Below are 26769 nucleotides of genomic sequence, written 5' to 3' on the forward strand. Positions count from 1 at the left end.
TAACAAAAAATTCTTTGGTATTTTAACAAAAAATTTAAGGTTTTACCGCCTGTCTCCACGTGAGGGCGCTGCTCTCCCGCCGCCGCCTCGCTCTGAGGGGGCGCGGCTTGTAATTACGGGGGCGTGACCGTCATGCGATGCGGGCGTGGCCTCCCGCCGCTGTGGGCGGGGCCAGAGGGGCGTGGCGTGGCCAGCGTGGCGTGGCCAGCGGGGCGGGGCGTGGCCAGCGGGGCCGGGACCCCGCGGGGAGCGGGAGGAGGAGGAGGAGGAGGAGCGGGGAAGAAGAAAAGGAGGGCGGACGGAACGACAGAGCTGGCGGCCGCAGCAGCGATGGTGAGCGGGGACTGCGGGGCTGGTGCGGGCTGGGAGTGGCGTCCCGGCGTGGCCTGTGTGAGGCAGCGAGGCCCGGGCCTCGTCCGGCGGGGCTGGGTGCGGGCTGAGGGGTCCCGGGCGCGCTTCAGGGGATGCCTGGCCCAGCGTTTGTGGTCAGGTCCTCACTTTGTCCGCCATCTGAGGCCCGTACCCTTTCCCTGAGCCTAAATATGTCCTTTTATCCGCACACTGCTTTTCCACAATTACCTGGTTTCGGGGCAGAGAGGGTTAGGAGCGGTGTTTTCGCCTGTCTTGGTTAATTTCCCTTGGGTGGGGCGCAGTGATGTTTTCCTCGTGATTTTGCTGAAGGTGCCGATCTGGCCGAGAGAAATCGTGTCTGCTGATTGATTGTTGTTTTTTTAGAGACGCTGGTTGCTAATTGGCTGTTATTTTTTTAGCTGGAAGCAAACTTCGGGATTGCTTGGACTATAGCCCACATTGGCGTGAATCTTGCAATTCCTCAAACCTGGAAGGGGCACTGGATTTTTTGGTTGTTTGGTTGGGGCTTTTTCCCTCCCCCGTCAGCAAGGGGAATTGAAATCACAGCTGCTGAGTGATAAATGAAGCAGCATTATCTTTGTCCCGCTTGGTTACGGCATTCCCAAGTGCCGTGGGACAGCACTCAGAGCCCAGCCCAGCACAGCTTGTGCTGGGGTTGCTTTCAGCTGCCAAAATTTGGCACTGGGTAAATCCTGGGCTGCTTGTCCAGACTGGCCTGGGGCTGCTGGGGCCCTGCTGTGCCAAAGCTTTGCGGAGGAAATTGCTGCTTATTTCACCTGAAAGACCTGCTCAGGTCTGCTCTTGTATTCGCTGGATTGGGCAGTAGCTATTGCACGGGATTCCCGGCTGCTGGAAAGCTTAGCAAGTTGGCTTTGTGCTCGGGGAAGGAGGAGAAACACTGACACACAACATTTTCCCTGAACTGTGGTTTCACTCTGGCATCCTTCCTGTGACCTTAGCAAGAGGCTGGGTGAAGCACTGGAAATTTTATGACGTACACGGGTAAAATCTTTCTTTTTCCGTGTTCTGCTCGTGTCCAGCCTCTTTCTGTCTTATGTAGACAGGGTAAAATCTTTGTTTTTCTGTGTTCAGCTTATGTCCAGCCTACTCAGAGTTTCCCACACTCTTTCTACCCCGAGAAGTTGTATCTGAATGAGCAGGGGAGGGTTTGCTGGGGTGCTGCCTCATTCACTTCCTGCCTGGGGTTTCTGCAGCAGTGCTGGGTGCTGTGGAGATAACCCCAGTCCCAGCGTTTATTGTGTGTGGCGTGGCAGCAATCACAGCCTGGCTGTGGCTCAGAGTGGAGCACCCCACTTCCGAGTAAGGATTTTGGGGTTCTGCTCGTCTCTTTTTTCCAAATACGCGACTTTGGCGATAAAAAGTTGTCTCCATCTTCTCCTCTACCAGCTGCAGGTGTCCTGGTCTATTTGCTGTGGTGATTGTGATACAGCTTTCTGTGTTAGGACAATATATATTTCCTAGGAATCTGTGTGCGGAAGTCCCTCAGGATCATTGTGTTCTGTCACCTTTGCCTCTCCTTGCTCATCAGGATTTATCCCTGCCGTATCAGGAAGGACATGTGATGGATATTGCAGGGGTCGAAGGGCTCTGTGTGCGGGTGTTGATAATTTTTGAGGATTCTGCCCCATGGTTGGACCTGCCCAGGAGCAGGGCCCTTCCTGCAGAGTGGCAGCATTCAGATTGTGCTGATAGTGCGGGCTTTGTGTGTTCCAGGCTTGCATAACCCTGCTGGGGAGCCGTGCCAGGGCTCCCTGCTGCTGCCTTTTTCCATGGATGCCTGCTCCCAGAACAATTGCCACGCTGGGCTCTGCTTCCACACTGCTCCTGCCAAGGCTCAGTGCTGGGGGTACCTCTCGGTGGCACTCAGGTGCTCGCTAATATTGCCAAGAAATGCCCATTTTATTCTCTGGGATCTGAGGTGTGCAGGAATGAAATGTGTCTAGATAAGCCCCACATGAAGGGAGCTGGGCACTTCTTTTGCCCTAATTATTGTGGGTGGCAGCAGAGGATGTTTCCTTGCACGTTCCTGGAGCTGGTGACCCACAGCTGGTGAGCTCACCATTGGGTGGATCCTGTCTCTTGTGGGGTCTGTGCTGCCCGGAGTGTTTGTAGAATCTTCTATACATTCCTTTGCCTAAGGGAGCAATGGGAATGTGACACCTTGTGTGTGTTTTGGGTTAAATGAAATTTGAATTTGATTTTTGGAGTCTTTTGGGCTCCTGTAAAATTGTACTTTTTTCCTGAGCCACCAATCAGTTTTTTCCCCTTTTTGTTTTGGTAGTTTTACGTTCCATGTCTGCAATGGAAGCTAGAATGCTGCTGTACTTACTGTGACTTGCTGCCTTGTTTGTTTTTGTGCTGAAGCTATAATTAGCCGTTGTGTGGCCACTCCCCTTGGGCTCTTAGGGCTGGTGGTACAGTATGTATACAATCATTTTGCAGATGCCATACGTGGCAAACCTCCCCCCAGCTGCTCTCATTCTAGAAAAAGAAAAAGTTTCAGTATGGCAGTGGTGGAAACAAATGCAATGCAGATGAAACTGGTGGAATTGGGGAGCTGTGGTAAGATGAGTGTGGCCTGAATGTGTTTTTAATTTCATTTCAGTCCATACACCCAAAAGTTCATGATTTTTGATTTCTGAGCGATCACACATCCCGTGTTGCTCTGTCTGCCCACATCCTCTGGTCCTGCTGGGCAGCACCGGGCCCAAACCTCGAGCTGCAATTAGGAGCTGACTAACAAACATTCCCTGCCTGCTGCTTATGCAAAGGTATTTGTCAGGCTGGGGCTGGCAGGGAGGGAGCAGGAGCAGAGTCATTGCCGGGGAGCGAACCAAAACACCGCAGGCACAGGCAGCACCCAGCGCTCTCTGAGGAGGCTGCGCTGCCATTGCTCAATCCCATGGCTGCCTCTCCAGCAGGAATGGGACAGCACGGTGGCTCTGTGCCATTGCTCAATCCCATTATAGACTCTCCAGCAGGAATGGGGCAGCATGGTGGCTCGGTGCCATTGCTCAATCCCATTATAGACTCTCCAGCAGGAATGGGACAGCACGGTGGCTCTGTGCTATTGCTCAATCCCATAGCTGTCTCTCCAGCAGGATTTGGTGGCTCCCAGTCCAGGCTGGTTACTCCAGTCAGATTTGTGGCCAGCACACGTGCAGGCAATGAGGTGTCAGCGAAGGCAGGGCTAATTGGAGTCTTCCTTCCACTTAGGAGCTGAATAAATGAGGCTGCTGTGTGCTTGCTGGTGTGGTGTGGTTTGTTTTCAGTCAGGAAGCTTCTCCTGGGGAGAACTCGTTGTGTTGGGGCAGAGGCCTCAATTACAGTGGCAGCACCGGTGTTCCGCCTGCTCCCGTAATCGGAGCTGACCTGCTCGGGCCCTTGGAGCGTTCTCCCTTGGCCTGGGTCACTGTGCGACACTGTGCCACCTCCTCCCTCTCAGCTCTGGGGACATGAGGGAAGCTGGTGGCAGACACAGATGCTCAGGTTAGGCTGTGTGGGGAAGTGGTCACAGGGTCCCCAATTTGGGAATATGTGTGGATTCAGGTGAAAGCTGAGGGTGTGGGATAAACTGACAGAGAGCAGGTTTAGATTGGATATTAGGAGGAAATTCTTCCCTGAGAGGGTGGAGACACAGGGTGCCCAGAGAAGCTGTGGCTGCCCCTGGATCTCTGGAACTGTCCCAGGCCGGTTTGGGTGGGTCTTGGAGCCACCTGGGATACTGGAAGGAGTCCCTGCTCGTGGCAGGGGTTTGGCACAAGATGAGCTTTAAGGTTTTTTTCTGGCCCAGTCCTTTCTGTGATTCATTGATCTTAGCACTTCCTCCCTGGACAGTCAGCCTCATGGTATTGCATAACGTAAGCTTGCCTTTAAAAGCTGCTTTTATTCTGTGGCCCCATTTTAAACCCACTTTAAAGGTTCTTTTGGCGGGAGGAAGGTTCAGCTGGTAAAATCTTTCTTCCTGTTTTTCCCACAGGTAAGCTCAGACAGTATTTCAATTTCCACAGAAGGCCCTTGTAATGAAAGGCTGAGGTTCTCCAGTTTATTGCCATTCTGTTTCTCATTTTTGTTTTGTTTTCTTTTAAGCTTTTTTTGTGTCCTACAACTCGCAGCTGAGGAAATGCTGTTCTGGCAGAATTGCAAAATGTGCTCTCATTAGCTCTGGCATTCCTCCCCCCTCCCTTTTCCATCATCTGAGACAGAAGAGCATTACTGCAGTTAATTTGTGCTCTTTTGTAGTGGCATAAGTGCTGTCCCTGGAACCAGCTCAGCTAGCTAATGACTTTTAGAAATAAAGTACTAAGGATGTATTCCTAATCTGTGCAGCTAAAAATTCAATATGTAAACTGCTTAGGTAGCTGAGTGCATTAATATCAGTACAAATGAGCACTGCAAGTCCTAATGATAGCAATTAGTATTTTATCTGATACCTGGGTCTGTCTTGCTGCTCTGAGAATAAAATCAAATCCTCCAGTGGAGTTTTTTTTTTCTCCCTGCACTTTAGTGTGCTCATAAGTCAGGTTTTTAAACTGCTTTGAAATAATCCTGTGGCTTGGGAAGCTTTTATGTGGGGAAGGTTCTCTTTCAGAAATAAAAGCAGCTTATCCACTCTCTTCTAATGGGAAGGGAAACCTTTCTTTTTTGATGCCTTCACAAATAAGCAGTTTATTGTCTTCCATGAAATCCTGTCCTGTAGACAGGTTTGAAATCGGGTCGGCCTGTTGTCTTTAGCCCAGCTGGGGAAGCAGGAAGAGTTTATTCACTCTGAGCAGCACCTCCAGGGGCAGCCACAGGGAAGGAAGGATTCCTGGCATCCATCCCTCTGTCAGTGAGGAGCCACACACTCCTGTCCTGTCGTTCTGCTCCTCTAAAAAGTCACTTTTCTATAAGCTCCCTTTTAACCCAGCGCGTTCCTGGGTGTAATAAAGACATTTGAGTGCAACCTTCTCAATGCCCTCTGTGGGATTAAGTGAATTATTCAGGACGTAAAGGTCTCTCATGTTGTGCTGGATACTTTCAGGGAAAGGAGCATTTGAGAAAAACTGAGCCAGGGAGCTGAGAAATTGTAATTCACTGCTAACTCATCTTCCATGCCAATTTTCACTGCGTTTTTAAATCCCAGTTTTTGTTATCCTCCTAAATGGATCAACCTCATCCTTCAAACTCATTTAAGTATGAAGCGAGTGAAGAAGGAAAGTGGGAAACACAGAGAACTTTATCTGGTCAAACTGTAACGCTTGTGGATTGATTTCAGATTGGGATTTTTTTAAAAGCAAGAAAAGGGAAGAATTCTTCAATGTCTTATGAACATAGTGAAAATCTTCTCTCATTTGTTCAAAATTTGGATTTACCATTGAGTTCCTATATGTAATTTCTCAGGGGTTTCAGTGACAACAAAATGTGCGGACAGCTGGGATCTTGTGTCCCGAGCTTTCCCCGAGGGTGAGGTCAATCTCTTGCCAGATTTATTTATTTTGGCTTGGCCATTGGCTGGAGTGACTTCTGTCAAGAAGGTCGTGTTCCATTTTGACTCGGGGCTTACAGTGTCCTCCATCTTCAGGGGAAAAAATAAAATAAAAAGGGCACGGCCCGCTTTATATTTGATGCTGCAGCATTTTCCTGCCATGAGCTGAGAACAGCTGTTGAGGCACATCCCATTAGTGGCTCCATTTCCATCCTTTAAGTGCAGCTCCAGACCAGAACGATATCCTGGAATTTCATCCCAGGCAGGCAAAGAACCAAAGTCATTGCTGCTGGTTAAACGCTCATTTCCAGGGCCCTGCCAGTGAAGATTGTGCAAACTGGAACTTAAGTGGCACCTCCGGTTAGCTGGAAAAGGTGGCTTTTGTGGAATTCTGGGGTTAAATCGGCTTTGTGGTGAGTGGCTTGGAGGACGGGGCATTCATTAGCTGGGACATTGCCTAATTGCAGCGGTTTGTGTGGCTGCCTTGTTTTGGAGGCTGAAGCGGCTCTGATGTATTTTTAAATTGCCCTTTGCTAAGTGAATAGGTGCTAATTTGCCTTCTCAGAGCTCAGCGCTGCCTGCTTTTGCCCAATTCTGTCCCTGTCCCTTCAGCCTGTGCTGGGACATGGATGAAAACCCTCCTCTGTTAAGGGTAAACGCTGTTAATTCTGTTTTAAAATTTATTTATTTGTCTGTTTATTTTTAATTATTAATAATTAATTACTAATTTTATTTAAATTTATTTATTAATTAAAAATAGGTTTCGGTTGCTTAAATACTTTCAAACTCTGCCATGTTATATGCATTTTACTGCTTTTCCAATGTAGTGAGTGTTAGTTAGTGTTGCTTTTTCGTAAGGAAACCTGCCTTCCTCCTTTGGTTATTGGAAAAAACCTTGGCTTTTTAAAAATACTGTTAGTAGCCTCTCCAGTTGTATTGGAATGACACATTACCCCCTAAATAAAAGTTAATGAAATGATGCTTCAGTTGTTGGCTTGACCCAGAAGTGAGACCTGAGAAGGGAACTTTTTAATTTAGTGCTTGTTGAAAAAACTGCTCTATTCCCCCCCGAAATCCAACAGCACAGGAGCCAAGGATTAATTCCTTCCCAGGTTTAGTTACAAATCTTTTGAACATACTTTGCTTGTTGTTTAGAGGGTGAAGCTCTCAAGTGCTGGAAATCTCCCCAGTTAAACAGGGCTGGTCAAAAGGGAAGAGGGATTTGGAACAGGGCTCAGTCCTTGCTCATTCTTTTTATCTCTAGAAACCCTTTCCCAGAGGGTTGGATGGAGGACCCTGTTCAGGGGGAAATGTCCTTTCTCTCCCGTGCACATCCAGTTTTTGTGACCCTCTTGAAGAGTATCTGGTTTGGAGCTATTGATTAGGAGCCTGGGCTGTGTCCCGACAGTAATTCCTGCTGTGACGCTGTAATTGTGCTTGCATCACCGTTTTCTGGGGGTTATTTTGGCAGCAGCAGTGTTTTCCTCTCCCTTCCCCCTCGGTGTGTAACATGCTAATTACATCTTTAAATTAAGGACTTGCTGAGTGCTTCCATCTTCATTGAAAATCCAGCCCGAGGTACTTAATGGACCTGTTTTGGTGGTGCCTTCACTCACCGCCTGAGAATTCCTTGGAAAACAATTATCACAGTTCCTTCTCTTGGGCAGTGGTGGGATCTGGTGGTGGTTCTTGGGACTGTGCAGAGAGCCTTGCATTACTCATCTGCTCCTGGTGCTTCTCTCTCAGTGTCTGATGTCTCTGAAGGTGTGTGTGCTTTTATCTGTGACTCTTGAGTGGAAGGGAATAAAAACTATCTCCTACCTCTGCTTTTTATGTCACAGGTCCTTCAGTGAGGTCCACAGCTCACAAATGGCCTTGGGCAGCTCATATACCAAAATCCTCTGATTCCTCACAGAGTGGGACACTCGCCTATTCTTCTTCATCGTCACCTCAAATCTCACATGGGCAGACTGCTTGACACTATACATCTGTTCTCTAAATTTGTACTACAAACAGTGATCCAAAATACAGCTTCCAAAAAAATGAATCCCTCACTGACAGAGTTTCAGTTTTCAGAAATAAATAGCCAGAAGCACACTTGCTTAAAATTATTTCTAGAAGGAAATAAGCAGTGTATCTAGGATCTATAGCACTGATTTAGAAAGGTCAGATCATCTACTGCTCCAAAAAATGGCTGGAATAATTTGATTTCTTTGAAAGGCAAACAGAAATATTTCCTTACTTGAAGAAAAAGGAGAAGATGCCCAGTTTAGTTGAAATGTATCTCTAGGACACACACTTTAGAACTCAAACGAATTTTTTTAGGAATTGAGGAAAGCATGGGATCTGCATACCAGAAAGCCTCTTTTTAATCAGCAGTAGGATTTTTGATGCCCTACCTGTTTACATTTGTGTTTTCCTTAACTGTGCACAGGATGCCATTACTCCCTACAAGGAAATCCTGCAGATGTATTGGGAGAAGGTGACAGGCTTTGTGAATGCTCGCTGTGAGGGGCTGGAGCCCTGGCAGCTCATTGGGCTGACTTTTTCTTCCACGCTTGCAAGTGTGTGGCTGCATGGCTTCCTCTGCCAGCCTGAGAGTAAGTATGGGACATTTCCTTACCTCTGAGGGAGGGGAGGTGGCCCTGAGCTGCTCCTGGGCAGTGGAGGGAAGGAGGGTGGAACAAGGCCAAACTTGGTATAACAGACTGTGAAAAATCTGTATTTTATGATTGGCTTTTCACAAATATTCAAATGAATATTATATGCATTGTGTTAGAAAGTTATGGTGTGTTAATTTTCTTAAATAGTGTGTTAAATACAGTTTTAGGTTATAACATACTGTTAAAATAGAAACTATGCTATGCGAGATACTTTTTTTAAAGATAGGACTCGCACCAGATAGCAGCCACAGGACACCTGAATCTTTCAGAGAAAGAGAATTTATTGCTCCGTTATCAGAAGAAATGAACTTCTTCCCACCTTGCTCAGCCCTGAAGACTCAGTCAGGATTCAGAGGAAGAAGCTGACACTGCCCAGACAGAATCCTGTGTTTGAATGGAATTTATGCATCATGGATGAGGTGTAGGAATATGCAACAGGCTGTTGCTTTTAAGGGTTAATCCTCTGTTAATGTGGGGCCTTTTATGGACTTATTTTTGCCCAGAAAAGGTACCCAGACATCTGTAACTCTTTGTTTCTATTGTCTCATACTGTCCTAATCCAAATTGTCCAAATTATTATTACCCTAATTATATTACTATTTATATAACCATTTTATTACTATTAAACTTTTAAAATTCTAAAAACCCAAGTGATTGGCATTTTTTACAAGACTTTCTGCTGTCACCTAATATTTACCAAATTCTTCTGAATTAAGGTCAAGGCCTGCCAGGTAAATGAAGCTCCCCTGTTCTGTCAGAGGGTGCATGGAATGTGCTTCTGCGTCCTTCCCTTTCCCTTCCCTCCCTTTTTCCTTTGCCTAAACCACGTGCTTGTCACAGCACACTCTTCTTGCCCAAACCCTGGGGGGATTTATGGAGAGCTGGGTTCCTGCGAGCTCAGTCACTGCTGCGGAGTGCCTGGATAACTCCTGCTTGTTTCCCTTCCTGCTGGGCGAGGAGCTGTGGCCTTGATTCCATGCATTTTGGGGGCACATTTCATCCCCAAAATGTTCGAGATGTAACTGTGTGTGACAGTGTGAAGAAATTAGTAATTTTTTTTAAAGATGTGTTTCCGGAGTATCTTCCTGTTTTGAGTGGTTTGTGGTAGTGGCAGCTCTTCGGTGGAGCTGAGTTCTGCAGAACTGCAGTTTCCTCTGGTGGTGTGATGCCTTCAGAGGTGCATTTCAGTTCCCACAGGCCTTGGGGTTGCACTCTGGTGGCAGCTTGTTAAAAACAGTCAAGCTTTTAACCTATCCTTCTGTGTCTGTTTCTGAAGCAGCCCTTTCTGAATGTCTGTAAAGAACAAATTGCTGTGAAACTTCTGTTCAGGACAGTTATCTTCCTAGCTAGTATTTGTACTGTTGCCCAATCTATTTTGTTTAAGTATGGACTGGCTCTTAGGAGATCTGATTAGATTGTCAGAATTTTTCAGGAGTTTGCAGTCTTTTCTTGCTGTGAAAATTATTGATGGAACAATGTGCACACTGAGATGTGCAACAGAAATTTAATTATCAGGGCACTAACAAGTATTTATTACAGAATGTGCCAGTTAGTATCCTTGGTAGCTTTCCAAATTGTATATATGAAGTGAAATGTATATGAAGTGTAGATAAAAGTTCAGTCTTCAAATGGTTGATTTTTAAGCTTTATTTGGTTATTTTTTGGTTTGTCCTGTAACTGCTGGTGTGCAGACAGGACTGAGAAGGCATTTTTGGTGGCTGTAAAGCATCTGTGTCATCCTGATTTCATTCCTGCCTTTAGAACTGCCCGAGGAGTTTTCCATGCTTGTCATCAGTGGCTTCTCTCATTTGAATCTCTGTGGAATTTCTGCTCTTCCCTCTGTCCATCCCCTTTCCCTGAGTCACCTCCCAGTGCATCCAACAGGGCAAATCCATTCTCACACATGCCCCTGTTCCCTCTTGGGTCTGGGAGCCTGTTTCACACTGCTCAGTGCTTTTGTTTTTAAGTAACTATTCTGCTTTTTAGAGGCAGGAAATGTTAATAATTCCTTACCTTTAGCAAACCCTGAAATCCCTCTTTTCCCCGTAAAATCCACATGTGGGTGTGAATTCCCATGTAAGTAAGAAACAAGTAACTGATTCCTGCAGTCCAGATGTTTCCATGGCATGGTCCATCCATGAAAACCTTGCCCTTGGATTCACTCATCTGTCTCACCCTGTGTTATTTCAGCTTGGATCAGGAATGCTGAGCCTGGATTGTAAGCTGCATCAGAAATTTCTATTTTGTTTTTTTGTTCCTTAAGTTCCTTTCTGCTTTTTGTCTTCCAGGTTTGACATCCCGAACTAAAAAACAGTTCTTTAAATTGCTGAGGAAAATGCCGTTTGTTGGGACTATAGTAAGTATTTGAACAAGTATTACAGGACTATTCCAGGTCTTTTTTCAGCTCTTTTGGAGAATATACAGTTCAGTGCATCTTTGTTGTCATGTCCCTGTGATCCTAATGAGCCAGGACACACATCTGGAATGTCTTCTGCTGCCTCTGGTTTAATGACCAGATGTAATTTCTATCCCACCTTTTATGTCATAGCATTGCTCCCATAATAAGGGGGTTCCACCTCTTTTTAACTTTTGAGCTATTTATATTAACATAAACTCAATAATGAGTGAATTCGCCAGTAACATTTTAGATTTTAAGAAAATTATTTTAATTCTGCAAGAAGGTTCAGGATTGAACTGGAATTATTCTTCTGAAGCAGTGTGGAGTGTGAGACAGCAATTGTCACACTCACAGCAATTCCACACTGTTGTGCAATGTGTTTTTATTTTACTCCAGCAGCTGGCTAGGATTTGTTCAAGGCTCAGGTAACTATTAGCAAAAGTTAGCAGAAGGATATCAGCACTTTGTGTGATCATTAAAATGTCCCAGGAGCTCTAGTGTTTGGGAGCTGCTCTTTGGTTTTTGTTTGTTTGGGCTTTTGCTTTGTTTTTGGGTTTTTTGGACGGGTTTTCTGGAGTATTTTTGTGGTGAGTTTGGTTTTTTTTTTCCAGGTTTTTTTTTTGAGTTTTTGGGGTGGTTTTTGAGTTTTTGGAGTGTTTTCTTTTGAGGTTTTTTTTTTTTTTTTTTTTTTTTTTTTTTGTTTGTTTGTTTTTTTTTGTTTTTTTTGAGGTTTTTTTTAGGTTTTTTGTTTTTTAGTTTTTTTTTTATTTTTTCAGGGGTTTTTTTATAGGGTTTGGGGGTTTTTAAATTGTGTTTGTTGTTTTCTTTCTTTTTTTTCCCCTCATAAAAAACCTGGAACCACAACTGTCAGCATGTTTTATCAGGCCGAGGACTGGGGCTGAAGAAATGCACAGCTGGGTTTATTTCACCTCGTAAACCACGGCATCACATTGATTGTACTTCCTGCTGCTTGCTGTGCTGTGTGTTTGCACCCTGATTCCAGGGGTCACATCTCTTCCAGGCAGCTTTATCCAAGGAGGAGCACAGAGGAATTGTATTTGTGGGTGAAGGGAGGAATGGTGAATCTGACTCCATGTTCTTAGGCTAATTTATTATTTTATGATACTATGTTATAGTAAAGAATACTAAACTAAACTATACTAAAGAATACAGAAAGGATACAGACAGAAGGCTGAAAAGATAATAATGAAAACTTGTGACTCTTTCCAAAGTCTCACACAGCTTGGCATCGATTGGCCAAAGAGACAAAAGAATTCACATGAAACCAGTGAAATAATCACCTGTTGGATAAACAATCTCAAAACACATCCCACATGTGAGCACAACACAAGAGAAGCAAATGAAATAAGAATTTGTGTTCCTTTTTCTCTGAGGCTTCTTTGCTTCCCAGGAAAAAATCCTGGGCTAAGAGATTTTTCAGAAAATATGACTGTGACACAGAGGATTTTTTTCCTTTTGATGTGGGACAGAAGGAGTTCTCCAGTTTCTCCCACATCCCTCTGGAAGGGACTGAATCCCCTCCCTGGCCTGTTAAGTGCCCCAGCTTTCACCTCCTAACCTGAGTAGTCCTTGGTCAAGCAAATTCTCTGCTTGTTTCTTGCCTGCCTGTTAGAAAGGACACTTTATACAGTCCCTGTTGTGTCCAGGCTTCCCTCCCCAGGGCTGACCCTGCTCCCCTGTGCCAGAGCACTCCTCTGTCTCCTATCTGTGTCCTCTTCCTGCTCCTTGATAACTTATCAGGTGCTCACAAGGGGCCTTGACTTTGAGGCATTCCAATGTCCAAGAGTCAATACCCCAACACCTGTGTTGCCCGGAAGAAGAATCCTTACTTTGGAATGTGTTGAGAGAAGAAGTCTGGGGTTTCCTGAGTGCAGGGTGTGGGTGGGAAGAAAGAAAATCTCTCTTTATTGATTCTTCATTGAGATTTCTTTATTATGTCTCCATTTTTGTGAGTTTCTAAGCTGTGTGTGGGGGGAGAGGAGGCAAAGTCCAAACCAATGCTCCTGAAGACTTCTACAATTTAAAAACTGTGACTTGAAAAGGTTTGCTGGATAAAAAATGCAGGTTTTTTTCCTTGAGTTTTATTTTCTCAAGCACTAAGGAAAGGGGATGGAGCAGTTCCTGTCTGCTCCATCAGCACCACAGATACAGGCAGCAGCTCCAGTCCTGCACACACTCAACAGTTATTTAGAATTTGACCAGTGCCATAGTTTGATAGGCTTTTTTCTTTCTTTTTAGATTCAAAAGAAGATTGATGAGGCCTTGAATGATGTCACTTCCAGTTTATCCTTCCTGAAAGATGAAAGGGAATATATCAAAGCACTGCCGGAACAGGGAATGAGCCAGCCTGAAGTGCTGCAGAAGATGAAAGAGTACAGCTCAAAAGGTGAGTCTGTACTGCAGCAGGCACCACACATGACACTTCCTCTCTTAAATGAGTCCCCGAGACTCCTGTTCATGGTTTCAGCTTAAAGATTTTGTCCCCTTGCAAGTTCTTGTCTGTTTTTCTTCTGGATGTGACTGAGATTTATGAGTTCTAATGCTTTACATTGAAATTCTGTTCCTTCCACAAAAATTCTAGGCTGATGGGGAGAGGAGAATTATGGAGGAGGTTTTCTTTTTGGATTGCATTTCTGAGCAGCTGCCTTGATGTTTGACTTTTAACAGAAATGTGAAGCCCCAGAAGATACTCAAAATCAAAAAAAGCAGTTTCCAAGCAGGATTGTTAGGGAATTTCCAAGACTGTGACCTCAGTTAAGAGACAATGGTTTGTGCCTTGCAGAAGCCTTTTAAGGCAGAGTGATGATGGTGTTCTCCTGGCTTGAGTCCACACAAGGGGTGTCTGACACTTCATCTGAGCTGCCTCTCTCATGTAAACATGTTCCCCCTGATTTGTGTGCTTCTTACTCCCAATGAGCAAATCTGGGTGACTTCCTGTCCAGGGCAGAAGATACAACTGCCCTGCTCCTGTCCCAGATTTGAGAAATGCCTTGAATTTTCTGCTGCAAATTCAGAGACACACAATTTCATGCTCCAGTATCCTGGAACAACTTCCTTCTTTTCTGCTGCTGTGTATTGCTAATATTGTTTCTGTCTGTGTTTTCTCTTAAATTTTTGTTTCCTTCCTTCACTGGTTTTTTTTTTTTTTCCCTAAAGTCCTCCCTCCCATTTTCACCCCCCCCACCCCTTTGGAAGTTGCCTGGAAACTTAATTGAAATTTAATTGAGGTGCCAGCACTGTGGATTTGAGCAGTACAAACTTGGCTTTTCCATCTCTTCTCAGCTTACTGTGGTGGTGGGTGCTCTTTGAAAGTGGCTTTAATTTAGTGTCCAGTTGGTTGAACAGCAGTTTGGGGAGGCTGCTGGGGATTAAGTGGATTATTTATTAATATAACTGCTTGCTCCAGCTACATGTTGGTTATGTGCTGACTCTTTAGTCATCATTTTCTTGCTGTTTGCTAACTTCACACAGTGCCAGTGGCTCAGCTGTACACACAGCCGTCCCTGGGCCACAAAACTCAGGGAAACCTCAAAAACTGAGTCCTTCTCTGTGGACCTGAGGGCATTTTCTATGTGCTTTTCCACCCTGGCTGGGCATGGCTGAGTTTATGAGCAGTGTGCTCTTCCCTCCCTTGCAGGAGATGTGCGCTGGCAGGATGGGAAAGTCTCTGGGACTGTGTACAGCGGTGAAGAGGAACTGACCCACCTGCTGGTCAAGGTAAGGTGCAAGCAGGCCAACTTTGCGTTTTCAGGGTGACCAGAAACCCCTCAGAGCTGTTCCAGCATCCCACAGTAAATAAGGAGGATCTAAAACTTAATTCTGGGAAGGGGAATTAGTGGCAGTTTGGGCAGTGTGACTCTGGCCAGGTAACTGTCCCTGTGAAAGATAACTCTACAAGTTATCTTACCTTGTAGAGATAACTGGGATCTAATCAGATGAGGTGTTGAGTGAGAAAATAATTAGCAATTACAGGTGAACTGGAGACTGGTACTGGAACAGCTTTCACTGTTTTGAGCTTTCAATGTTTTGAGCAAAACTAAACTCCTCTTGGTTTGAGCAAAAGAGAAGTTTTGGGAAATGCTTTTTGAGCAGTGGAGCACTGAATCACAGTGTCCAAGTGCAGTGGAGCACTTGGACAATGGAGCCCTGGCATGCTTCAGTGGTGTTTCTGTGAGGTCTGTTTGCCTGCTCAGGAACTCCCCTCTTTGAGAAGGCTGCAAAATAACCTGAACAGCCTAAAGGTTTGTTTTCAAGTACATCTCCTTCCAGAGTTGTTTTGCTAGAAAGGGAAGTCTGGCCGCCTTGTTCCTGGGAACAGTTTTTGTTGCAGGCTCTGTTGGGTGGCTCCTGTTGCTGTTTTCTTCCTCATGTTGACATTTTCTGTGCCACTTTTGGAGGAACAAAGCTCAGAGCAGCCTTTCTGGAGGGGTCTTGGCTTGGATCACTTTGTGGAAACATTCCCTTTGTTTGTGCTGATTATTCATGGTTTGTTTTGCTGTATTTCATTTAACATCCCTGCAGTTGCTTTTTGATCTGGACTGCAGGAGGTTGGGGCTGGCCTGTTCCAGCCTTGTACCCTCTGAGTCCACAGTTGTGGAATGAGCAGAAATACTGGTTTCCACAGCCACTTTCCTTGTGCTGTGGGTGGGCATTTGTGCTTTACTGCCTGCTTCAGAACCCCCTCTTAACAGCAAATTTGAGAACAAGTTCTGCTAAGTCACCTCTTTTTTTCCTGATTCGTGTAAAGCAATTGCAGGATGTATCTTGTGTTATTTAAAAACAGCAAAATTATTAGATCTGTCCTTACAAGAAGAGATATTGCTGTACTGTAGAATCCACTGCAGAGGTCTGAATGCCTTAGAAAAACGTTTATTTTTTTCTTTATTTTACTCCTCAGCTTCCCAGCTTTTGGCATTTACTTGCACGAGCAGTTAAGTCCTGTAATATTCTTGGGGTAAAATGCAGCTCATTTCCTTCTAGAGTGCACATGGGGAGTTCTTAAAGCCTCATCTGCAAGTCTGACTTTCTCTCTCTGTTTTCTGAAGGTGTATGAAGAGTTTGCCTGGAGTAATCCTCTCCATCCAGATATATTCCCTGGTCTGAGGAAGATGGAAGCAGAAGTAGTGAGGATTGCCTGCACGCTCTTCCACGGGGGCCCCAAATCGTGTGGTGCTGTAAGTGAAATGTCTTTGCCTCCTGAACATTTTGGGTATTTTTGACTTAAAGTGCAAATGCACCTTGTGCTCTCCGGGTGAGCTCATTCTGGTGTATTCCATGCCAGCTGTGTGGAGGTTGCTTAATTCCTCTTCTTGAGAGAGACAGTTTCACTCAGAGGAACAGTTTTCTGAACATGACCATTTACTTCAGCTTTTTTTCCCCCACTCTTAAGTGCCACAGGCTTGGTGGCAGTTGGAAAGGAGAAGCCTGGCTGGGTGTCAGCGGGGAGCTGTGAGCAGACAGGTGTCACTCTGAGAACTCCCCTCAGTTTCACTCTCTGAACTGGAGATGTGTGAGCCTGCCAGATTGCTGAGCTCGAGGGCAAGGCCAGCTGGCTGCCTGGCTGCCCACCAACAGGCAGGCATGGCATGGATTGTCAGCTGTCCAGCTGGAAAGCTGCATTTCCATGTGGCCTTCCTGTGCTAACCAGTTGTACAGTCTTGATAAAATTCCCAGCAAGAGTCCAAATGTGTGTTCTTAAGCTGGTGGAGGGCAGTGTTGACACAAGAGCTTAGGAGCTGAGCTGGCCTTGAGTGGGCTCTCCCTGGCAGGACCTGCTTGTGGTGAGCAGTTGAGTCCTGGAGTGGCTTTGTAGAAGGTGTAGCTGGGATCAGACTCCCAGGGGGACTGAAGATGAGCTCAGCTGTGTGGGAGTGCAAGATGTGATTGTGTTTGAGAGGAGGTGACACCCTCTGATCTGACTTGTCCTCTCAGGACTGTGCTCCTCGTACCACCTTCAGCTTGGGAAAAATGCCAATCACTTGTTTTAAAAATTTTTGAAGATGAATAGTAATAAAAGGGTTATAAAAATAGTAATATTATTAGAGTAATCAAAATTTGGACAATTAGGATTTTGGACAATACAAGAAAATAAGAACAAAGCGTTACAGACAGTTCAGGGCAAAATAAGCCCAAAAAAGGACTCAACGTTAACAGAGGATTAACCCTTAAAAACAAGGGTTTTTAAAAAACCCTTAGCCTGTTGCATATTCCTACACCTCATCCGTGATGCATAAATTCCATTCAAACACAGGATTCTGTCTGGGCAGTGCCAGCTTCTTCCTCTGAATCCTGACTGAGTCTCCTGGGCTGAGTGAGGCAGGAAGAACTCAATAATGGAGCAATAAATTCTCTTTCTCTGAGAGATTTGGGTGTCTTGTTGCTGCTACCTCATTCCTTTCTTAAAAAAATATCCCACATACATAGTTTCTATTTTAACAGTATGTTATAACCTAAAACTATATTTAACACACTAGTTAAGAAAATTAATACAGCATAACTTTCTAACACAATACATATAATATTCATTTGACTATTTGCAAAAAGCCAATCATAAAATACTCTTTTTCACAAGCTTTAGAGGAGGAGCGTGCCTCTTTGCTTTCAAAAACCATTTCACCTCACCTCAGCTGCCTCCTGGCTTGCAGAGCTGAGATTATCCCTGGAGTGGGGCAGGGGCTGGGATGAAGCTGTTGGGGCTGGTTTCTGTGAGCAGTGGGGACATCAACTGGCACAGCACAGCAGGCAGAGAGCTCTGTGCCCCTGGTGGGTGCTTGGGGAACTCTGGTTGCTGAAGCCTGCATGGGGAACCTTGGGGTTTTGTTATGTAAAACACAATGTGAAGGTGTCGGCCTTGGCCTTGGGTGCTCTCCCGCTGAAATGGAAAAGTGGGATTGCCTAAGAGAGGGTCAGAACAGGTAAAAAACTGCATAGCCCAAGTGAGACCTGCATGAATGTGTTCTGGGTGATCCTGCTTTTCCTTCTGTCCTCCTCTCCCTCCTGAGGATGGTGCCACACAGCAAAGGAAGGGCACAGCCTGCTGCGGGGTTCTGTCCTAGCTGCTGAAACACAGTCCCAGTGGCAGGGAGAAGGGGAGGGCTGGAAAGCTTAACAGCCAGAAACAGAAGATGAATTGCACTCCTGCATTACCATGTCTGAGTGAGTGTTTCCAGTGGACTTCTTGTCTTCCTCCCACTGCTCTTCCTGACTGTGAAGGATCCAGAGTTTTGTATTTGCAGGGTGCCCCATGGCAGGAAGGAATGATGTATCTGACTCCATGTTCTCAGAAGGCTAATTCATTATTTTAAGATACTCTATTATATTAAAGAGTACTATACTAAACTACACTAAAGAATACAGCAAGGATACAGACAGAATGCTAAAAGGTAATAATGAAAACTTGTGACTCTCTCCAGGGTCCCAGCACAGCTTGGCCCTGATTGGCCAAAGAGTGAAAACAACTCACAGCAGAAACCAGTGAAACAATCACCTGTGGGTCACATGCTCTTTAAGTAGTTGGGCTCAAAGACTTCTCTTACCTTCTTTTCTTCTCCCCAAAACTGAATTAACATTTCAGAAAAATTTCTGGAGGCTTGGACAGTTGCAAACTCATTTAAAAAGAGGATTTTTTTTCAAACTGATGACTTGCTTTCTGTCTTGGAAAGGCCCTGCTGCAGCTGGTGGCTCAGTGCTGCAGTTATACTTCTAGAACTGGTGAGACTGTAAAGCAGAAAGGTTTTAATGCTAAAGGTTCAGACATGCCTTTGCCTTAAATTGCTCTGGGAGATGCTTCAAGTGTTTAAGCAGTTTTAAAAGTAATCATTTTCAGCAGTGGATTGATGCTTCCTATTTCTCACTAATTACTACTATTGTTCTTACTTTAATTGTGTTATGCAAGAGCAAAGAGACAGGGATCAGTGAGTTGGGGTGCCTGGAAGATTCTAATCACATTCCTGCAGTGATTTGGAAGGACTAATTAGGCTCAGCACATAGAAGAGGAACAGGGGAGTTTGTTCTTGTCTGATGTGTTCATGTTCACAAGGTGCTTTGTTTTGCAGTGTTAGCTGTGTGGATTTCCCCTGTAATTTGGGGAGAAATTAGCACTTTTATGCTAGCTGCAGTATTTTTGTTTTAAAGTGGCTTTTTGAACTTTAAAAAGGAAGGGCAGCTTTGAAGTGTAGGGAAAAATTCTGTGTGCATGTGAGACATTTGAGTGTTTGATGTGGATTTCTTTAGGAATTCTTCTTCCACTTATTCTACAGCTGAGGACAGGAGAGAGAAGGCAAAATCACCAGATGCAAGCATAAGTTTCCTGTAGAAACCCATTTTGTCTCTTCTCCCCAAATTCTGTGGCTTACAAACTTTGGCTGCACATTTGAAGTAGGGAGATGTGAGTAACATGTCTTGAGGGGGGCTTAAACTGTGCAGATCTGTCAGATTTTATCTGTAGTGATGAGCAGGTCACCTTGAGAGACACAAGTTGTGGAATTTACAACCTGCAGGTTTCCAGGGGTTTTATGGGAGGCTGCCACAACATTATGACCATGCAGTGGATTGTGGTGTGATTTTTTTTTTTTTTTTTTTACTCTGTTACCCCAGAAATAAATTGTTGTTTGCTTTTTTTTTTTTTTTTTTTTTTTTTTTAATTCATGGGGTGGTTCAGCTTGGTGAAACTTCTGGTTAGCTTTGTCTCCAGGGTCTGATTGTCATGTTGTTAGGTGAAAATGGCAGCAAAACTTCAGAGACCATGAACCAAAATGGTTCTTTAATGTCTGACAGTTTGACAGTCACATGGCCAAAGGAATATTGCACTCGAGGCCATATCTCCTATTGCTGTTGTAATGTTGAGGTTCCAGAGCACTGGGATTTGGAGGGAGGGAGCAATGGAAATGATACACTGAGTTTGGACAGCAAGAGGGATATTTATTCCTTGCGCTCTCTCCTCTCCCCTCCCATTCGCAAAACAACAAATAAATCAAGAACACAAGATGTCTGTTTACCTTCCTTTTTCCCCCACACTTTGCCTGGCCTTTGAAGATAGTGCAGGGCTGCAGAGCTGCCTAAACAATGCTTGTTTCCAGCCCCTTTTCCCATGGCAGGGAAAAGCCTGTGTGTTCCATTGAAGGGAGAGAGGAATGTGTGTGTGTGAGCCCTGGGCGGGTGCTGAATCACCTCGGGCACTGGGGAACTGATCCTGTGACACTGATTCAGGCTCTGGCTGCAGCACAACGAGTTTGCTGTCAGTGGCTCAGCTGACAAAGCCTCCTGTAAAGGAGCAGCCTCCATGCACAGGTGTCATCCATGTGGATTTTGGTGTTGGAGCTGTGCTGGGCTGAAGGTGCTGTTCCAGACTTGGGCACTTCTCTGTGCTGCAGACTCGCAGTGTGCTGACTTGGGCCAATTTAGGAAGCTGAGCTGGCTGAAATTCAGCTTTTTTGGGTGGATTTTCAGCTGTCTGAACACGCTTTCTGTGTGGTCATCTGCCAGTCTGGGTGCCTGGGAGAAGATCCATCCTGGATGCTTTTCCTTACCCTGCATGTGACTGGCTGCTGACAAGTGCTGGCTCTGGCCTGCCAAAAACTGTGTGTGGGTCAGCATTCCCACGATAGAGCCAGACTTTGGGGAAAGGCTTGTTACATACGAAGGCAAGATGTTGGTGTTCTGGTGTTAGGATTGAAATGGGAATAAGACTGTACAGAGGCTGCTTTTTAAAGAGCAGATTATCTAGGTGAGCACAGGGAATGCTGCCCAACAAGGAGCTGGTGTTCAGTAACATGAATCCCAAGATCCCCATGTCCTTCCTAGCAAAGTTTTCACAATCATTATTCTAAGCAGTGTTGCAAGGATAGGTGCAAGTATGCAATAATCCCATTCCTCTTCTCCCACCCAGTAGGAAGGCAGTCTATCACCAGCTGGGTTTTTTTTCCCCAAAGGTAATCACAACCTGACAGATCTTTATTCATAAAGGGCATTGAGAAGTGAGTGTCACAGCCCATAAAACCTTTAAAACATTGTTCCTGCTGCCATCCATTTGCTCCACAATTAATGCAGAGATGTCTTTACCCAGTGAGAAGCTCTGTAAGGTTTTATCTCTGACAGCTGTTGCTTTTAAACTTCCCCCAAAAAGCAGGAATTGTCTGTGGTGTGATAGTTGCTTCTACACTGCCTGTGGCAGCAGCTGCTGCTGGCTTGGACTGTGTTAGGAACAAATCTTGGCAGGCTGTGAACTTTGTTCCTTATCTCTATACTTTGTGTTTAGTCATTGTCATACAGTCACTTGGCGTTTTCAGGGTTTGCAGCCATGTCAGCAGGGAAAACCCAAATGTCATAAGGCACACAAATGTGATTGGCTCCTTTTTGTGTTTATTTTTGAGGGGGAGGAGGTTTAAAAGGGGAAGTTGGAGTTGGCTCAGCAGGTCTGAGGAGCAAAATTAGTCCCCCATAAGCAGTATAAGTAGGTTTTGATTCCTCATTTATGTGAAGCTCTGTATAACTGTCCCAGGTACTCAATATCCTCAGTTTTTGGCTCACCCAGTAAGTCAGCCTTCAGGCTGCCTAAAAAGCCAACCTCACATTTTCCCAGGTTAAAATTTTACTGGGGAAGGTTGTACCCAGTGTCCCCTGCATGCCAGAACTCACAGAAGCTGACCTACAGGAGACCTTCCACTTGAGGAATTCCTTCCTGTGAAGGGTTCAATTTGTGTATTTGCAGCAGCTCTTGAGTTCAAGTATGCAACAGTAAACCTGTGTGTGCCTTCCTCTCCTCCACCTCCTGATGCAAACGCTGTGGTCAGGGTGGAGAGGGCTGGGACAGCAGCCTCAGTGGGTGGTACGGGTACTGACTGGGCTGGCTGGGGAGAGGAATGCACAAATTCCTCCTGGTGTAAAGTTCCTCGTGTCCCCGAGGCCTTAGGAGCTCTGGTGTTGAGCAGACCTGGACTGGCCTCAGCAGACGGGAGAGGTGGGAGAGGTCCAAGTGCTGCAGCGTTCCAGGTTCTGGGAAGGTTTTGTAGCTGAGGAGTCGTGCCAGCCCTGAGCTGGCTGTGCCTCAGCGTGGCACTGCTCCAGACCTAATAAACCCTGCTGGACTGCAGCTGACTTAACACAGAGTCAACCTTGTTTCTGTGTACGTGGCACAATTAATCTGTAATGCAGATAAACATCCCCAGGTAATCAAGAGCTTAAGTACCAGCAGTTTGGTGAGGTGACTGTACAGTGTGTCCCCTCCTGCTGGGCTCTGGAATTCTATACTTTTTGTTTGTTTTCCCGTTCCCCCATCCCTTTTAAATAGAGGATTCAGCATTTAAATGTGCATTTTCAAGCTAAGTGTCAGAAAGCTGCCTCGTGCTGTTCAGTGCCTTCTGCTGCCCTTTAAACCCTGAGTTGTCCTGTGCACTTTGAAGCAGAGTCAAGAAATGCTGTTCCTGCATCCCCGTTTTGCTTTTCCCTCATGTAACACCCATTGTTATTTTTCCTGTTTGCTTCTTTTCTGGTTACAGATGACATCTGGGGGCACTGAGAGCATCCTGATGGCCTGCAAGGCGTACAGAGACCTGGCTTATGAGAGAGGCATCAAGCAGCCAGAAATGTGAGTTGTGCCACCACAGCTTTTTCCTTTGGGGGGGCTGGTGGGATTTACTGTCCCCTTGAGCTGAGATGCTGCTGGACCTCAGTAATCCTTCATTTCATAGCTCATTGCCACCTCTTCCTTGTCCATCTCTGTGTGGAAGGAAGGAAGAGTTCAAAAAGCATAGGAAGTTCTAAATCAAGCAGCCTGGGGGGCACAGATGTTGCAGGGGCAGCTGTATTTTGTATTTTGGCAATACCTGTCTGCTGCTCCAGACAGCTGCTTAGATCAGCTCTGCTCTTGAGCACAGATTGTCAGGCCCTTTGAAGTATTCAAGGGGTTTGATTTATTCACATCAAAGAAGGCTTAGCCTGAAAACTCTGAGGCTGGAGTTGGAGCTCAAATGAGGAATTGTGCTAATCATTACACTGCTAATAGAGGATTTGCTGTCTCTAATGTGCTGTCGCTTTTCTAGATGGTGCATGGGAAATATTTCTCTGGTTAATTGCTTTAAGGGGAAAATGCTAAAGCAAATAAAACACTGCTGGTTCTTTTCTTCCCTCTCTAGCACTTAAGGCTCTGATAATGATGTGAGGCCTCAGAAAACAGGGTTAACTGAGGCTGTTCAGCCACTGCCACTGGAGATGTGAGACAGCAAATGTTGCATTCATTTGATCTGTTCCTTTTCCAGGCTGGTGCCTGTGAGTGCCCACGCCGCCTTTGATAAGGCAGCACACTACTTTGGGATGAAGCTGATCCAAATACCACTGACCAAGGCTATGGAAGTGGATGTTCAGGTATCACTTCAGTCTCTCTCTGTGAGGAAATTAACATTGCACAGCAACTAGGCAAGAAATCTGCCTGTCCAGGTAGTGAGTCAGTGGATAAAGAAGGAGGAATGTTTGTGGAAACAATGAAAAACAGCATGAGGAAGTGTCATTGCAGATGAAGTTGTATTTGAAATAACTGGATAACCCTTTTTCCTGTGGGATTCATTTAGACTCACATAATTTATGTATTTCTTAAATAGCCCCAGATTTCAGAGGAGGGTGAACAAAAATATTATGGTGTTTCCCAGAGGATGAGTGGTTGTAGCTTCTTGCTTTCCTCTCTGTACTCTTGTATGCCTTGAACTCTGCATGTTCTCACTCTTTATCTTTTTTGGCAGGATGGCACTTGGTAAATGGAATGTGAGCATCTTCTCTCTTTAAATCTTCAGGCAATGAGGAGAGCCATCTCGAGGAACACAGCCATGCTGGTCTGTTCTGCTCCCCAGTTCCCACATGGAATTATGGACCCCATTGAAGAGGTGGCAGAGGTAGGATACCCCTGCCTCCAGGAACCTGTGTGTTGCAGCAGTAAAACCAGCACAGGAGGAGTGGAGGGGTTCCAGGATGCTGAGCAGTGAATTTGGGGGGATCCCACTGCCTGGAAGGGCATTGCATTACTGTCCTCAAATTGAGCTGTTGAGCAGCAGCAGGGTACGTGGGATGCAGTTTGGGACTGAGGGGCAATGTGTGACTGTGAGACCAACCAGAAGTGCTCATGCTTTGCTACCTGAAAGGAAAGAACACCTAAATGGCTCACTTGGTGAAAAGGCTTTGCTGGTTGTAGCAAAATTGGTGTGGAGGGAGAAAGAGTCAAAGGCCTGGGATCTTATTTTCTGAACACACCTCTTGATTTATTTCTTTCCTCTCTGTACTCCAGTTATTTATTTTGTATGTGACCAGCCGGGGCCTCTGACCTTCTGTTCATTTGGCTCACACCCTTTTATTTTACTGTAGATACTCCTTTCAGACAATGTTGTCACATTCCTTTGGCAAACACAGCAAACTACCAAAATGCCACATTGTTTTTCCTGTGTGTGGAAGGCAGGAAAAGGCTTCCCACAGCCAGCCAGCCCTTCCACATCTCCTGTCCTCCACTGCTTGAGAGGGGTGTGATGTTCTCAAAGGGTTCAGTGACCATTTGACTGTGCAATGCCAAATACGTTTTGGTGACTGGAGTTTGGGTGCTCCAGCCACATCATTTTGATCTCTTGTTCACCCACAGCTTGCAGTGAAGTATAAAATCCCCTTCCATGTGGATGCCTGCCTGGGTGGATTCCTTATTGCTTTCATGGACAAGGCAGGGTTCCCCCTCAAGCGTCCCTTTGACTTCCGTGTGGAAGGTGTGACCAGCATTTCTGCTGACACCCACAAGGTGAGGAGAAGGGGCTTCATGTTTGGGCTGTGAATCATGTTTCCATCCTGGCCTTCAGACATTTCTTCCCTGCTGTGTGGAGGAGCACTGAGGTGCAGGGGTGGGGGCTGCTCTGTTCATGTGCTTTGTGCAGTGTGCCAAAGTCCCCACCTCATCAACCAGAGCAGAGCACTGAGTGCCACATCCAGCCATTCCATGAACACCTCCAGGCATGGAGACTCCACCACCTTCCTGGGCAGCCCCTTCAACCCTGACAGCCCATTTTTCCCCTTCCACAAAGAAACTTCTCCTGATTTCCAACCTTAACCTCCCCTAGCGCAACTTGAAGCTATTTCCTCTTGTCCTGCCCCTTGTTTTCTCCCAGCAGAGCCGGACCCCCCTGGCTGTCCCCTCCTGTCAGGAGCTGTGCAGAGCCCCAAGGGCCCCCCTGAGCCTCCTTTTCTGCAGGCTGAGCCCCTTCCCAGCTCCCTCAGCCCCTCCTGGGGCTCCAGCTCCATTCCCTTACCTGGACATACTCCAGCCCCTCCAGGGCTCTCTGGCTGGAGGATCAGAACGGGACACAGCCCTCAAGGGTCCCCAGCAGAGGGACAGTCACTGCCCTGATCCTGCTGGTTAGACTATTCCTGATCCAGGCCAGGTGCCATTGCCACATGGGCACGTGGTGGCTCATGTCCAGCCACTGTCACCAGCACCCCAAGGCCCTTTCCAGCTTTCCAGCCTGGAGCTGCAGGGGCTTGCTGTGACCCAAGGGCAGGACCTTGCACTTTGCCTTGCTGAACCTCAGCCCTTGGATCCAGCCTGTCCCAAGCCCTCTGCAGAGCCTTCTGCTCACCAGCACATCAACAAAAGGGATCTTGGTGCGGACCTGGGTGCACTCCTGTGCCCTCTTGCTGCGTTCTAACCCTTTCTGTGCCCCTTGCAGTATGGCTACGCTCCCAAGGGCTCCTCGGTGGTGCTCTACAGTGACAAGGAGTACAGAAAGTACCAGTTCTTCATAGCCCCTGACTGGCAGGGAGGAATTTATGCCTCCCCCTCGGTGGCAGGCTCCAGGCCTGGTGGGATCATAGCTGCATGCTGGGCAACCCTGCTGCACATCGGAGAGTCGGGCTACGTTGAGGCTACCAAGAGGATCATTAAAACAGCTCGTTTCCTGGAGTCAGAGTAAGGGTTTGGGTGCTGCTGGACCCCTCCTCACAAACTGCTTTTGGTTTGTTTTTCCCTGGTACCTGCTGGGCAGTTCTAGAACATTTGTTTGCGCCCAGATAGCTGAGGGGTGCAGGCACCTTCATTCAGCTTGGCTTTGAGAATCCCTTCTGCCTGAGCCATGGCTGAGGGGGAATCTGGAGGGAGGACAAAAGAAGGGTTATACTCTTCCTTGTTGGGGTGCTTGGGTGGCTGTGTAAGAGAAGATGATTTTCTCTCTTCCCTTGCTTTTCTGTCTTCCCTCTTTTCCATTTCTTCCTGGGTTTACTTGACCTTAGGGGGTATGTAGTAACCCAGGTGCTCCGGCAAGCCCCAATGGCCCAGGCTGGGTGCATGATTTTTGGGTGGGAATGTGCTGCCATCTGCTCCCTCTTGTAGCTTTTCCTTTAAGGCTCCGGAATGTCTGAACCCTGTAACATTGGTCAGTCATTTCTCCTCCTTCTTTTCAAGGTTGAGAAAAATTGACAGCATCTTCATTTTTGGGAAGCCAGAGGTGTCTGTCCTGTCCATTGGCTCGGACACTTTCGACATCTATCGATTATCTAATTTTTTAGCTGCAAAAGGATGGAACTTGAATGTCCTACAGTTCCCACCAAGGTGAGTGTGGAGACCAGGGAGTGATGTATTTAGCAAGATGCTCAACTTCAGGCCACGTAGCTCTCGTGATTTGCTGAATACTGTTGTCCATAGCTGATAAATTGTATGTAGAATTTTCCTCCACAGAGCAGGAATCACTTTCATAATTGCCATTATACAGCATTGAAGATAAAATAATAGTAAATTTAATGAGCCTGGCAGAGGACTTTCTCTTAGCTCTATCTAATACAAGCAGAAAAATGTAAATAACCAAGACTCTATC

General features: G+C 46.0%; 1 protein-coding gene across 1 annotated transcript in view; it reads left to right on the forward strand.

The window, feature by feature from the left end:
- The first annotated feature begins 261 nt into the window (after positions 1–261).
- The window catches only part of SGPL1 (sphingosine-1-phosphate lyase 1), a 30499-nt gene continuing 3991 nt past the window's right edge, over positions 262–26769 (forward strand). Inside the window, exons 1-12 of the mRNA XM_058810270.1 lie at positions 262–333; positions 8295–8460; positions 10812–10879; positions 13181–13328; positions 14580–14659; positions 15988–16116; positions 22438–22526; positions 23197–23302; positions 23725–23823; positions 24558–24707; positions 25630–25868; positions 26361–26507. Of these exons, the coding sequence (XP_058666253.1) occupies positions 331–333; positions 8295–8460; positions 10812–10879; positions 13181–13328; positions 14580–14659; positions 15988–16116; positions 22438–22526; positions 23197–23302; positions 23725–23823; positions 24558–24707; positions 25630–25868; positions 26361–26507 (1424 nt within the window). The 5' untranslated portion in view covers positions 262–330. The remainder of the gene's footprint in view (positions 334–8294; positions 8461–10811; positions 10880–13180; positions 13329–14579; positions 14660–15987; positions 16117–22437; positions 22527–23196; positions 23303–23724; positions 23824–24557; positions 24708–25629; positions 25869–26360; positions 26508–26769) is intronic.

Source organism: Ammospiza caudacuta, chromosome 9 (genome assembly GCF_027887145.1).
Source record: "Ammospiza caudacuta isolate bAmmCau1 chromosome 9, bAmmCau1.pri, whole genome shotgun sequence".
NCBI classification, from domain to species: domain Eukaryota; kingdom Metazoa; phylum Chordata; class Aves; order Passeriformes; family Passerellidae; genus Ammospiza; species Ammospiza caudacuta.